This window comes from Olea europaea, unplaced genomic scaffold (genome assembly GCF_002742605.1).
Source record: "Olea europaea var. sylvestris unplaced genomic scaffold, O_europaea_v1 scaffold1224, whole genome shotgun sequence".
In the NCBI taxonomy this organism is placed as follows: Eukaryota; Viridiplantae; Streptophyta; class Magnoliopsida; order Lamiales; family Oleaceae; genus Olea; species Olea europaea.
The window spans coordinates 123,320-136,608 of record NW_019229669.1 but is presented as its reverse complement, the minus strand read 5'-3'; the positions used below and the strand labels follow the sequence as shown (position 1 = coordinate 136,608).

The following is a 13,289-nucleotide window of genomic DNA, read 5'->3' as shown; positions in this document are numbered from 1 at the left end:
AACTGCCCCAATCCCGTCCCGTTTAAGGCGGGGCATGGGGTGGGGCAACCACCCCGAACCCGCCCCGTTGCCATCACTAATTGTGGAATTCTTATAACTACTTTCTTCTTTCATCAATTTAATAGAACATTTTTTTACAGTGTTTATTAACTCTACAACTCAAGAACTTGTCATTTCATACTCATCTAATAACTTGGATGAGTTTTTTTGACACATATAAATCTATAAATGAAAAAAAAAAATAATAATAATAATAATAATAATAAAATCCCCAACCCCAGTTTCCTACATCTGGTCATCAGCCATACTGTAAACTCAGAAAAAGAAAATCAAAATTGGATGATTCTTATCAACCATGATTTGAATTATCCAACAAATGGACCAAGATTTATGCCAAGGTGCTTCTTAAAAAATTGGCACGTCTATAAGAAATTAGAATACAATCAGTCCATTTACAAAAACTAACAATCAATTCTAACATTTCAAAAGGTGCTTCTTAAAAAATTGGCACCTCTATAAGAAATTAGAATACAATCAGTCCATTTACAAAAACTAACAATCAATTCTAACATTTCAAACTTACATCTCTATATATTCTGAAGAAAGGATGGTCCTCAAAAGCTCCTTCAAATTAGCAAGAACATAGCATGGCCCTAAGCTCTTCACTCCAATAAAATTCAGGAGCTGCTCTAAATCCTACAAAAAGGTCATCGATTAACATAGAAAAGGTCATCGATATGGCACAAAAATAGCAATGTAATTTGTGATGAAGTCGATTGCAGATTGTCTGCAGAGATCAAAATTGGATATGAATAAATCCAATGTCATCTATAATAGGTTAGTCATAAAATTTCGCATTTAATAAAAATCATGTTCGTGGATTGAAGAAGATAAATGTTGGTATAATATTCATCATCTACTCCAGAGATCCTCTCAATAATCAAATGCAGTTACAAAAAGTAGATACTATTATTATTTTAACAAATTATTTTTGTAACTACAGTCCAGTAAAATCTTCTACTTAATTTAAGTAAGAATATCCGCTAAAGGATAGGTACAGAAAAATTCAGAAGCTGAGTAATGAGCTCACACCACCATCTAGATCTACACATCAGTAAAGGAATCAACACTCATGAGCAAAAGCACAAAAATGGGGACCGGTACAAATTTAACAAGAAAAATTTATATGCCAAACTCTAAGCCTTGTATAACAGAAAATTTATGTAAGATCATTAGTAGACTGTCTTATAATACTCCAAAAATTATGAATATGTTTCAATATGGTTTGACACTAAAAAATTAAGAAGTGCTACATACCTTATTTAACAAGAACACAGCATAGGCTGCTCTTGTGAAGTCTTGCCCTTCTATAAAGAGAGGGAATTCGACCAGCTTCAAACTTGTCAAACTTACTGAATAAGAGTCTGAACTGGACATTGAATGATCAATTGCAGGTGCATAATCACGTATATATGATCGAGAACCTCCTAGCCGTAAAGGGTAACGCAAAGGAACTTGTAAATAAGAAGCAATGAGTGAAACAGCCTACATAAATAACAAGCCATCATGATTAATAGACATTAAATTGCAATTAGTGCTCCGGCAATTAGCTAATGCCTACAGCAATGCAATAATCCAATAAAGATCATTGAAATCCAAAACAGGTGTAAACTAAGTGCCAAGTTGATGACAAAAGTGATAATGTATAACAACTCCCCATTTATTTACGATGTCCTATCACAATTCATCGAACTAAAGCAGATTACACTTGAAAAGATACATGAGTTGATAAAATTATGCCAGGCAAAGAGGAATAAAGCACATGTGCTATATCCCAAGGCAATCGAAGATCTCTTAACCTCCTTCTAATGCCCTTGTTTGAGCCCCATTTTTTGGAGTAGAATGAATTTTTGAATAGTGTATTAATGGGAAATGTGTGATTAAAAAATAAGGAAAATTTTTGGATTTACGTGTAATATTATTTTATTGAAGAATGTGTAGTTGAAATGATATCAAAACACTGTTGAAATACCCTTACACAGGGAAATCGACCAGTGACTAACTATGTTACTCAATTTGATGAATTTCGAATGCGATGTCATGTTGTTGAGGATGAGACAATGACTTTGAGTAGGTTTAGACAGGACCTAAAAGATGATCTTAGGCGTGAGCTTATACTCCGAGGTGTCACTATCCTTGATCATGCTTATTCTTTAGTCCAAAATTAGGAGTTGGTCACTAAGACTCCATATGGAAGGCGTGTTGACTATAGTCCTTCCGTTTCATCCGTCCCACCTCTGCCTGTTAAGTCCCTCCTAGGGCTTCCCCCATCTAATGTCCCCCCTTGTGTTGGAAAATAAGGATAAAGCTCCCGAAATTCCAAAAACTTCTTCCCGCCTACAGTGCTTCAATTGTAAAGGCTTTGGTCATATCGTATCTAGATGTCCTAGTCGAGCTTTAGTCATTGAGGAACGAAAAGATGTAGAAGGTGAGTCATTAGAAGATCAAATCTATGAACCTAAGTTTGAAGAGTTTAACAATTTGGATGATATTGATGATACCTTGTTAGGTTCATTCGAACCTTCCCTATAGATCTAGATTTTGTGACCTCTGTCCCCGACTCCTCGTGGCTAAGTGTTGTACGTTGTACCTTTACTCACCCTAAAGATGCTGATGACTGGCATTGTCATGCCATTTTTCATACTTATATAAAGATCAATAACAAGGGTTGTAAAATCATTGTGGATAGTGGTAGATGCATTAATGTAGTTTCTGTGGCTACGGTGTTCCGTCTTGGATTACAGCCAGTCCCACACCCTCAACCTTATAGCGTCTCTTGGATTAACACTTCTTCTATTGCCGTAAACGAGCGTTGTTTGGTTTCTATCCAATTTCTTGAATACAAAGATCATATATGGTGCGACGTCATTCCCATAGACGTCGGACACGTCATTCTTGGTCGACCCTGGTTGTTCGATTTAGATGTCATTATCTATGGTCGATCAAATTCGTGTTCCTTTGTGTTCAATGGGAAGAAGATTCACCTGAATCCTTTACCGCCAAAACTTGTTGACTCACAACAAACCTAGAAAATTGTGGAACGAAAAGGGTTACATATGATTAGCTCTACAGAATTTGAGTGTACACTTAAAGAGGATTCTGTTGTGTTTGCCGTGGTCGTCATGGAAGTTCCATCGGAATCTCCAATATTAAACCCTGATGAGGTCCAATCAGTTCTTCAAGAGTTTCGAGATGTTTTTCCTGAAGACCTCCCTGATTTATTGCCCCCTTTATGGGACATTCAACATGCTATAGATCTTGTCCCTGGATCGTCTCTTCCAAATTTACTTCATTATAGAATGAATCCTACTGAACATGACTGGAGCTTCTGTCATTCGCCTCTTAACTAGCTTAAATGCTTTGGCCGCTTCGTGGGACCAATAAAATTCCCCTCTTTTCATGCACTTCGTAATAGGAGCCATGATCGTGCTAAACCCTTTAATGAAACGACAATAAAAGGTAGCTAAACCATAAAAACTCCGAACATCATGTATAGTCTTGGGCTCAGGCCAACAAACAATGGCCTGAATCTTTGCAGGGTCAGCAGACACTCCTGTCGTGGAGATAATAAAACCTAAAAATACAACTTTATCTGTGAAGAAAGAACATTTCTTCATATTAGCATACAGGCTTGTAGTGCGAAGGATAGAACAAACCCGCATGAGATGATCTCTATGTTGTTCCCTAATTTTACTGTACACGAGAATGTCATCAAAGTAGACAATAAGGAATTTACCCATGAATGGTCACAAAGCTTGTGTCGTTACCCTCATAAAAGTACTCGGGGCATTGGTTAGCCCAAAAGGCATGACCAACCACTCATAAAGACCATCCTTTGTTTTAAAGGCAGTCTTCCATTCGTCACTTGAACGAATCCTAATTTGATGGTACCCACTCTTTAAATCAATCTTAGAAAATATCATTGCACCGACCATCATGTCCAACATATCATCAAGTCTAGGGATTGGAAAACGATACTTCACTGTGATCTTATTGATGGCACGACTATCAACACACATTCTCCAATAACCATCTTTCTTAGGAGTCAAAAGGGCGGGAACCGCACAAGGACTTAGACTCTCACGAATAAATTTCGATTTTTCCAAAGTTTTTGAGGTAGAATGTGATGCCTCTAGAGTAGGGATAGGTGGAGTTTTGAGCCAAGAGCGCCACCCTATTGCTTATTTCAGTGAGAAATTAAACGACGATACTCGACTTATGACAAGGAGTTGTATGCAGTCGTACAAGCTTTACACTATTGGCGTCATTACTTGTTGCCCCAAGAATTTGTTTTTTATTCGGACCATGAGGCACTTCGCCACCTTAATTCCCAAAAGAGGTTGAATGCTAAGCATGGTCGTTGGATCGAGTATTTGCAGGCCTACTCTTTTGTTTTGAAGCATAAAAAGGGCAGTGAAAATCAAGCGACGGATGCTTTAAGTCGCCACATTTCACTTTTAACCAATATGAGTGTCAAAGTCATAGGTTTTGAACAACTCAAAGAAAATTATGAGTCATGTCCCGATTTCAAGGACATTTTCCTTGCGTTGCAAAGTGGACGATTGGATGCTACTGGTGATTTTCGTCTAGAGGATGGTTATCTTTTTAGGTCCAATGAATTGTGCATCCCTCGGACTTCAGTCCGAGATTTTATAGTTTGGGAAAGTCATGCGGGAGGCCTGGCTGGGCATTTTACGCGTGATAAAACAATCGAAGAGGTTGAACGTCAATTTTATTGGCCTTGTTTGAAGACAGATGTAGCTAAGATTGTTAGTGCTTGTAACACTTGACAGTTGGCTAAACAAAAGAGACAAAACACTGGTCTTTACACACCTCTTCCCGTCCCTAGTTGTCCTCGGCAAGACGTCAGTATGGATTTTGTACTAGGACTCCCACATACTCCAAAGAAACATGATTCTATTTTTGTTATAGTGGATCGTCTCTCGAAAATGGCCCACTTTATCCCTTGCAGCAAGATTTCAGATGCGTCTAAGGTTGCTAGGCTGTACTTTAATGAGATTGTTAAATTGTATGGCCTTCCTAAGACCATTGTGTCAGATAGGAATGTTCGATTCACTAGCCACTTCTGGATAACCTTATGGCACATGGTTGGCACCAAGTTGAAATTTTCCACTACGTATCATCCTCAGACTGATGGTCAAACTGAAGTTGTTAATCGCAGTCTTGGTAACCTATTAAGATGTCTAGTTCAGGAAAATCTGAGAAACTGGGATTTAATCCTTCCGATAGCCCAAATTGCATATAACAGTTCTATGAATCGGTCTTTAGGCATGAGTCATTTTGAAGTTGTTCATGGTTATAAACCTAGGAAGCCTTTAGACCTTATCCCTATGTCCCCACATGCTAATGTGTCTGTGTCAGCTGAGGTATTTGTACAATATCTTCGTGACTTGCATATTAAGATCAATAAACAACTAGAGGCAAGTAATGCATCATATAAATTTCGAGCTAATTTGCATAAACGATACGTTGAATTTAAAATTAGGGATTATGTGATGATCTGAATTAGACCGGAACGACGTCCATCTGGATCTGCTTCCAAATTGCAAGCCCGTAGCGCTGGTCCTTTTAAAATTTTAAAGCGTGTTGATCCAAATGCGTATGTCATTGATCTTCCATCACAGTTTGGCTACCATTCTACTTTCAATCTTGAGGATTTAGTTGCTTATAAAGGCCATTTTAAGCCCTCTGATAACCCTTTTCTACCCCCATCTGTTGACTTTCAACCTGAACCTATTGCTACCCCTACTTCAACACCCCCTGTCACAATATCCAAAGGTAAGATTGATGCTATTTTAGATGAAGAAATTCAGTGCTTTCTTGTTCATTGGATAGGACGACCTGACTCTGATTGCATATGGATATCTAGAGAGACACTCCAACAGCTTGATCCTGACTTGTTGGAGCTTTATAGGAGTCAACAGGATCTTCCATTGGCCAGACCACCTATCACACGCGTATATGGGCGTAGGAAGAGGTTTGTCCAACCACTCAGCTTATGGTTGGGCAACTGACTGGAGCCTTTTATGAGTTATTCCCTCGACAAAGTCGAGTTTTTCTCCCACCCCGAGAGAGTTGATGAGGACATCTAGCTTGGACTATTTAGTTAGTATTTGATTTGGACATGTATTATGTTTTGGGCTTGCCCAAGCCTTTTATTTTGTTTTTGGGCTTGTATCATGTTTTGGACTGGCCCAAGCCCTTTTTATACTTTGTTTTGTATAAAGTTTGCAACTCTCTATGCATGGGGGGCAGATTTGATGGCATGAAATGAAAACTGATTGTGGCAAACTTCCACCGCCCTTCCCTTCTCTCTCCCTTCTCTCCTTCTCCCCTAGCAATTTCTCTACTGTATGTGTTCTGCTTCTTCTATTGCTTTTCTTTCAACTTTTACAAGTTCTGGATTATTAACCTATGCTACATCAAAAACCCCAATAAATAAGACACTTTGAATGCAATAAGAACACACTTGCAATCCCGCACAAGTATATAGATGGTCACAAATATTTATCCTTTTCTTCTTCAATATAACATAAGATGAGACAATATCAGCAAATGCAACCAGAAACTACATGTCTTAGTCATATTATTGCGACTAATGGGCATTGGCACGTAAAAAAAATAACTACCAAGTTTCTAAAATTTTGGGTACCCTAGTACACACAATCATGCAGACCATGATAAAACATGCAAAGCTCTTTCCTTCAATTTTATAGAAAATAACATGACGAGAAAAGCAAAGATGACTTCAACCCTCAACATCATTTACACTAAAATGTTGGATCCAGATAAATGTAACTTCGCAGCAACAACTCCGTAACAAAAATTATCATCTCTATCCTACAAATGAGGCATATGTGGAAGGGATACAAGCAAATTTATAAATGATATAGCTGTGTTACCAGTCATTATTATGTTTCCGTATTCAAATAATTGGGTATTTCATATAATGGATTCATAAATTTCTCTGTCATTTAGGCATATGACCTAGATTTATTCTTCGCGAGGTAGAAAATGAAGAGTGACCGCAGAAAAATATAAGTAGACTTTCTTCTTTAGTATATTTGACTCGCAAGAAAGCTTGCAACCGAGTTAAATAAACATATATCATCTGTCCAACAGTTGAAGCAAGTTATTGGCTTATTCGTGGTTCAGTAAACGAAGAAATGTATTCATCTACATGATACATCAACAATTTTTCGCACTCTAACTAAATATAAGATCCATTACCTGATTTGATACTGCTAGTGAAAGATTCAAGTTCTTGCTCAGGAGCACGTCCAATTACAACCTTCACAGGATAAAGCAGTGAAACTTGTGATACCATATATCGCTGTCTCAATCTTAATGACTTCTGCAAGTTTTTGAGATGAACATAACCTTTTTCTCCAGTAGGTGATCTATTTGAGTCCTGCATTGAAGTAAGTTGATTTCAGATGTGCAAAAGTAATTTTTAATACTGATGCAAAAATTTAAAATTTAAATTTTATGATAAAAGAGGAAGACTTTCAACAGCATATGGTGATAAAAAGTTTCTATAAATAACTGTGAAATAACAAAATAGAACTACCAGGAAGTAAATATAAAAGACTCAAGATGCTTCAAAAAATGGCTTATATGCTTAATCCAGAGAAGATGCGATATTACAAAATGGAGGTCAAGAGTAGCTGTAGCGTAACAAAATAAGTAGTAAATACAGTAATGCAATCACTTTCAACAAGCACTCCCCCAACTAGGAGCCTTACACTTTCTATATCTACAAATAATACAATCCCAACCACTTGTAATCGAAACAATCATTCCAATTCCATAACCCATAAGGAATATGAATGAACTGTGTAATTTTGTTAACTAAATAATAATTAATTCTGTGCACGTAATGTAGCCCATATTAAACAGGGGCTTAAACACATATGGGAAAGGAAGTTGCTTTTTGACAAAAACAAATTTGAACTTTAAGTTTTAGCTGAAAATCTAAAATTCCAAAAGATGAAGCAGAGACCTAATTGTCAATTTTACATCACTACTAAATTTTCTGCACACAACTTGAATTACGAAAAGAAATTGTGGCAACCATTCAGAAGCCACAAAAATGAATTGACAATAAATTTTCTTTTAGAAAGCTACGTGATGATATGAGGATAGAAGATTTAATTTTATGAAAAAGTCATAAATTAGCCACTCCAATTATTAATCAATTACGTGAGAAATAGTTATCTTTAGTCATCACCTCGAAAGATAAAAAAAAAATATTGATGGTTCGCATACTAATTAATCATGTCCACTCCATGCTTTTCAAGAACCCTCAAAAAGCCAATAAGAACAGCACCATAGGTACATACACCAATACATGGCTCCACGCTCCCTGTACAGCTTTTCAAATAGGCAGGAACCAAGCTATTAAAAATAGCATTACTTTAAAATTATGGAGCTATAGAGAACTTATCCCCATCATATTCACTTTAAAGAAATAACCAGCTCCATGTCATGAATCTGGGAGATAGTGACAATGAGCTGTCATAAATACAGCCTCTAGAGTGTGGTAAAATAGATACTGACAGAAAATAGACACAATGAAAGAGCATAGCTTGATCTCAAGCTTCTCGGCAAATTCAAAACAAGTCAAGTGATAAGAGAAGAACCAATACCCAAGTGCTAAGCTACAGTTGAGGAAAGAAGAAGTGGTCAAGAAAAGCTTAGTCACTTATATAGACAGATTACCTGCATGCGTTTGCTGGGAGCAGAAAGAGCAGCTCCAGCAACCAATAAAGATCTAATTTCCGAACTAAGTTGCTCCTCCTGCTTTCTTACTTTCTCCTCTACAACCTTTGAATGCATTGACATGTTTCCCATCACCAATTTACCAGATTCCAACTTTTCATGCATCTCATCAAGCTCATTGGTCCGGCTTAATGTTTGGGTTTCTACCTGTGCACATTAAAAGTAATCATAAAGCATGGAAATTATAAAAGTGAACAATTTTATTAAAGCAATAGTAGAATAGAAGGGAATAAGAGCAGTCTCTTCTATACTTCTTGAGATAAATATTCTTTTCAACTAATAACGAGTAAGATCATAGCAAGTAAATGAAACTAACACTAAATTGCAAACTCTTTCGTTCAATGACTACAGGGGAAACTTTTTTAAAATACCAGCACCAGTAATTATGGTGACTTTATTTAGATATATCAAACAAATTGCAATCACAACAAAAACCATAACAATCATTAAGGGGTTGTTTGAGCCCCATTTTTATCCAAAAAAAAAAAATGCATTTTGAAATAGTGTTATGATAGAAAATGTGTGGTTAAAAAATAAGGAAAATTTTTGGGTTTGCATGTAATATTATTTTATTGAAATATTTGTGGTTGAAATGGTGTCAAATCACTCTTAAATAAGATGTATTTTGATAGAAAAATGGGACTCAAATAAGGGTTAAGACAAAAGATGAGAACAATTCAAATCAATTTACTTTTCTTACTGTATATTCTGTTCGAAAAAATATCAGCAGCAGTTTCAATCATAAATAATACTTCTTTTCGGCTACCAGTCAACTGCTTAAAGGATAAAACACTAACTCACGTCACTTTTCTAAACAAAAATGAGCAAATAACATTGCAAAAAGATCACAAAGTTGCTGTTCCATTCATAATGATTTGCACAATGTGACATCTTCTTGATTCTGATCAGCAGAATGATATATGATAAATTGAAAATATCAAAGCAGAAATATAAAATGATATATTTTAGTGTTAGATATCTTGCAGTTCTGCAAACCGTATAGAAACATGATTGCATTGACAACTTTTGACACACTAGCAATTTTATAAAAGGAACATTAATTGCTGTAAAACTGGTCATTTACACGTTTTATCTAACCATTTTCAACAAGTGTTATCCCTCCATTATACCACCGTACAAACTGGTCGGTTGTTATTCCATGGTGGTTATAGAAGTGCAATTGTTGTTTACTTAAAATGCTATCTACAGTCAAATCCTAATACATACACCCATATAAATAGCTTCACAAAATTGAGCACACCGGGAAACGAAAGACATCCAGTTAAAGCAAAAGGAAACTAAAAGCTTGGGTATTTAACAAGTGTTTATCATTCCTTTTAGTCATGTTTACCCAAAATATCAACACCAACTTAGGGTGCCCCTGAGTCATGCCAATGCCTCGCATAACTGAGTACAAGTAGCAAGATATAACTAACACCTTATCTTAATTTGGCAGGGGAATTTGAATTAAATTGTTTTGACCATAATTTAATGGAATAGACTATTCTAATTATTATAGAAAATCTAAATTCCTCGTTAAGAAGCATATTGCTTGGGTTTGTAGTTTTCACCATAGGAATTTTTGCATATCTATCATATCAAATATTTCAACCATAGTTTAAGAAAAACCTTTGATTACTTAAATTGGTCTTGTGGTCTATTTAAAACTTTTGAAATCAGTTTTGACCCTTTACCATCTGCAAGTTTTCTGCAAGTTTATTACAAGCTTCAAACTCCTAAATAGAACGACAAATACTTTATCTTGGATTCGCAAAAGTCAATCCGAGTAGATTATATAACACAGAGCCCAATTAAACTAGCTCGAAAACCAAATCCTATGTTTTCTCCTATTTACATTTAATAATCAACGTACCACTCTTTAGGCATAAAACCACGTGAAAAGGAAATTGTGAGTTCAATTTCGTAAACTATAAAAATGAAATAGTTATGTTAAAGAATGATATCAAATAGAATAATGCTATTTACAGCCCTACGTGTCATACATGTAACGGTTAGTAATTTAATGAATAAGACAATAAAAAAAACTACCACATTAATACAGCAAATCACTAACCGTAGGCGACTATGACAGTAGTGAGTCTCAAATAGCATTACTCTATCAAATATCAACCATAGCCAATCAATACTAATTGTTGGTTATATATTAGAAAAGAGTGGTATCTGGTTTTCATTGAAGTTAACCCACAAATATACCTCAGGTTACAACTCAATCATAGGGCTCCCAAAAATATATCATTGATAATGGAACAACTATCACGACTAATATAATTTCCAAACACAATAAAAATAAAACTTATCACGTTTAAAGATTTTAAAGGACTTTTAAAAACTTTTCATCATAAAATTCATTATATACCTAAAAAATTACAATATTTCTTACTATTTAACTAATATTTTCGAAAACCATGATGCTCACAAAATTTTCTTGGGTAGAGTCACTAGTCATGGTCCAATGGTTCAATTTTGACACAAAGAAAATAATTAAAAACTTTTACTTCAATTTCTAATAACATAACAAAAAAATTTCATGAACTTAACATAAATTCTAAGAGCATAAATTGTTCTTAACCCCCCCCCCCCCCCCCCTCCCAAAAAAAAAAAATAATAATAAATAAATAAAAATGAAAAAAGGGACATTTCCATCCAAATCATCAACAGAAGAATAATATAACAGATTTACTATGATTTCCCAATCATAAAATTTTAAACGAAAGAACAAAAAGATTTGGGATGAAGTGCATACTTGTTTAAGGGAATTGAGTTTCTGTTCAAGATTATTTTTCTTGCGAATCGCTTCTTCAAGTGCGGATGTCAAACTACAGAGTCGCGCCAGCTCCTGCTCGCAATCCTCCCATTCTATTACTTTCGGTTTTTGATCTTCTTGTCCCTTCTGCTTCTCTTCTTTCACCTTCACAGCAGGCTTCTTCGATTCCATTCACACGTCACAATCCAAGAATCATCAACAATATTTAATTTCAAAAATAAAAAAGGATCGTCATTGTAGGTCCACCAGTCCTTCACCATCGTAGTACAGATTTCGAGGGGTGGGGGTTAGGGTTCCGTTGATGTTAATTTCAACCTCATTATACGAAGTAAAAAAATGGGAAATTTTGAATCTTTCACTTTTACGGATGCTGGAGACAAATTGCTGTCGAAATTGATAAGCAGAGCAGTTTTTTGTTTTCGGAATCACTTCTCGCATACAGACTTCTCTCTCGTTTTTAGGTATTGCGTTTTTTCGCATTTAGAGGAAAGCGCTGTCATATAAACACGTTTTCTTTGTCTGAACTAGTTAAAAGTCCCAAATCATAAGTGCTCTTAAAAAATCTCTGTTGCTTTCCTTTCACTTTGAGGTAAATTATATCATTCTTCTTCAATTTTTCTAATATTGAATTTTATGGAATTGTAGGCAATTTTATTTGTCTAGGGTTTATTTTTTGCATTTTGATTTTCCTTTCCCCTACCTCGATGAATTGGAATCTGTTTGGTGAAGAGATGAGTTGACAAAGAAGATAATTTGAACTGTTGGAAAGTCTAGTGAATCAAATAATTTTAAGATAACCAAGAAAAAAAGAATGATGGAAGCTTCATTACTAAAAGAAATTAGGAATAAAAATACTTGATTACAGTAACAATTCTCGTGGATTAGAACAAAATTCCTTGTAAACATAAAGGCACGCTAAAGCCACACTTGTAGAACATAACCAAACGATTAGACTATCTTCGATACTTTTTTGTGTTGACACCTAGATTCTAGACTGAAAAGGTAAATTTCCTTTGTCTTCTACATAGATAGCACGATTATGAAACTCATCAAGTATTCAATTTACAAGTTGACTTCAGTTTGGATCTCTTTCAGATGGTAGGCCAATCAAATGTTAAGAATGAGCTTCTTTCTTGTTTTGTTTTCCCCAAAGAAACCAGGAGCTTTGATGTAATTCTTGGATGCTCTAGGTCCACGTGGGAATATAAACTTATTCTTCCTCTAAAGGGGACGGTTACAATCTCCTAGCTTGTCTTCATTATTAGTATCATTTTCATGCATTAAAGACGCCATTTTTGCTATTATTATTTCTTAATTGACCGAATTCAATGTCTCTATAGGAAGAAGCTGATACAAATATGTTAGTAGGTATTCAAGTGGCTCACTCTGAGAAGGGTGAGTTCCGTTCTCATGCTAATCGTCTTGGATGAATAGAAAGCACCAATGAAGCATTCAAACTTTTAATGCGACGGAAGCAACTTCTTTGTTATATAAGGTCGATTGATTTATCCTCAATTTGGTTAGATTTATAATTATCCAAGCTAATTTGCTGAATGAGTGTGCATTTCACATCATCTGTTGGAGCAGATAAGAGAGGTGTCACTTTTTGTTCTCTACCCGTCTTTAGTCTTGTATTGATTAT

The 13,289-nt window shown here is 35.5% G+C and overlaps 1 protein-coding gene across 1 annotated transcript; it reads right to left on the bottom strand.

The window, feature by feature from the left end:
• Positions 1-377: 377 nt before the first annotated feature.
• LOC111374270 lies at positions 378-12,114 on the bottom strand. Its single transcript, XM_022996926.1, has 5 exons — positions 11,627-12,114; positions 8,803-9,009; positions 7,312-7,492; positions 1,318-1,487; positions 378-696 (listed from the first exon to the last, which is right to left on the bottom strand). The coding sequence occupies exons 1-5, from the start codon at positions 11,816-11,818 to the stop codon at positions 580-582; spliced, it is 867 nt and encodes a 288-aa protein (XP_022852694.1). The 5' UTR covers positions 11,819-12,114; the 3' UTR covers positions 378-579.
• Between the last annotated feature and the right edge of the window lie 1,175 nt (positions 12,115-13,289).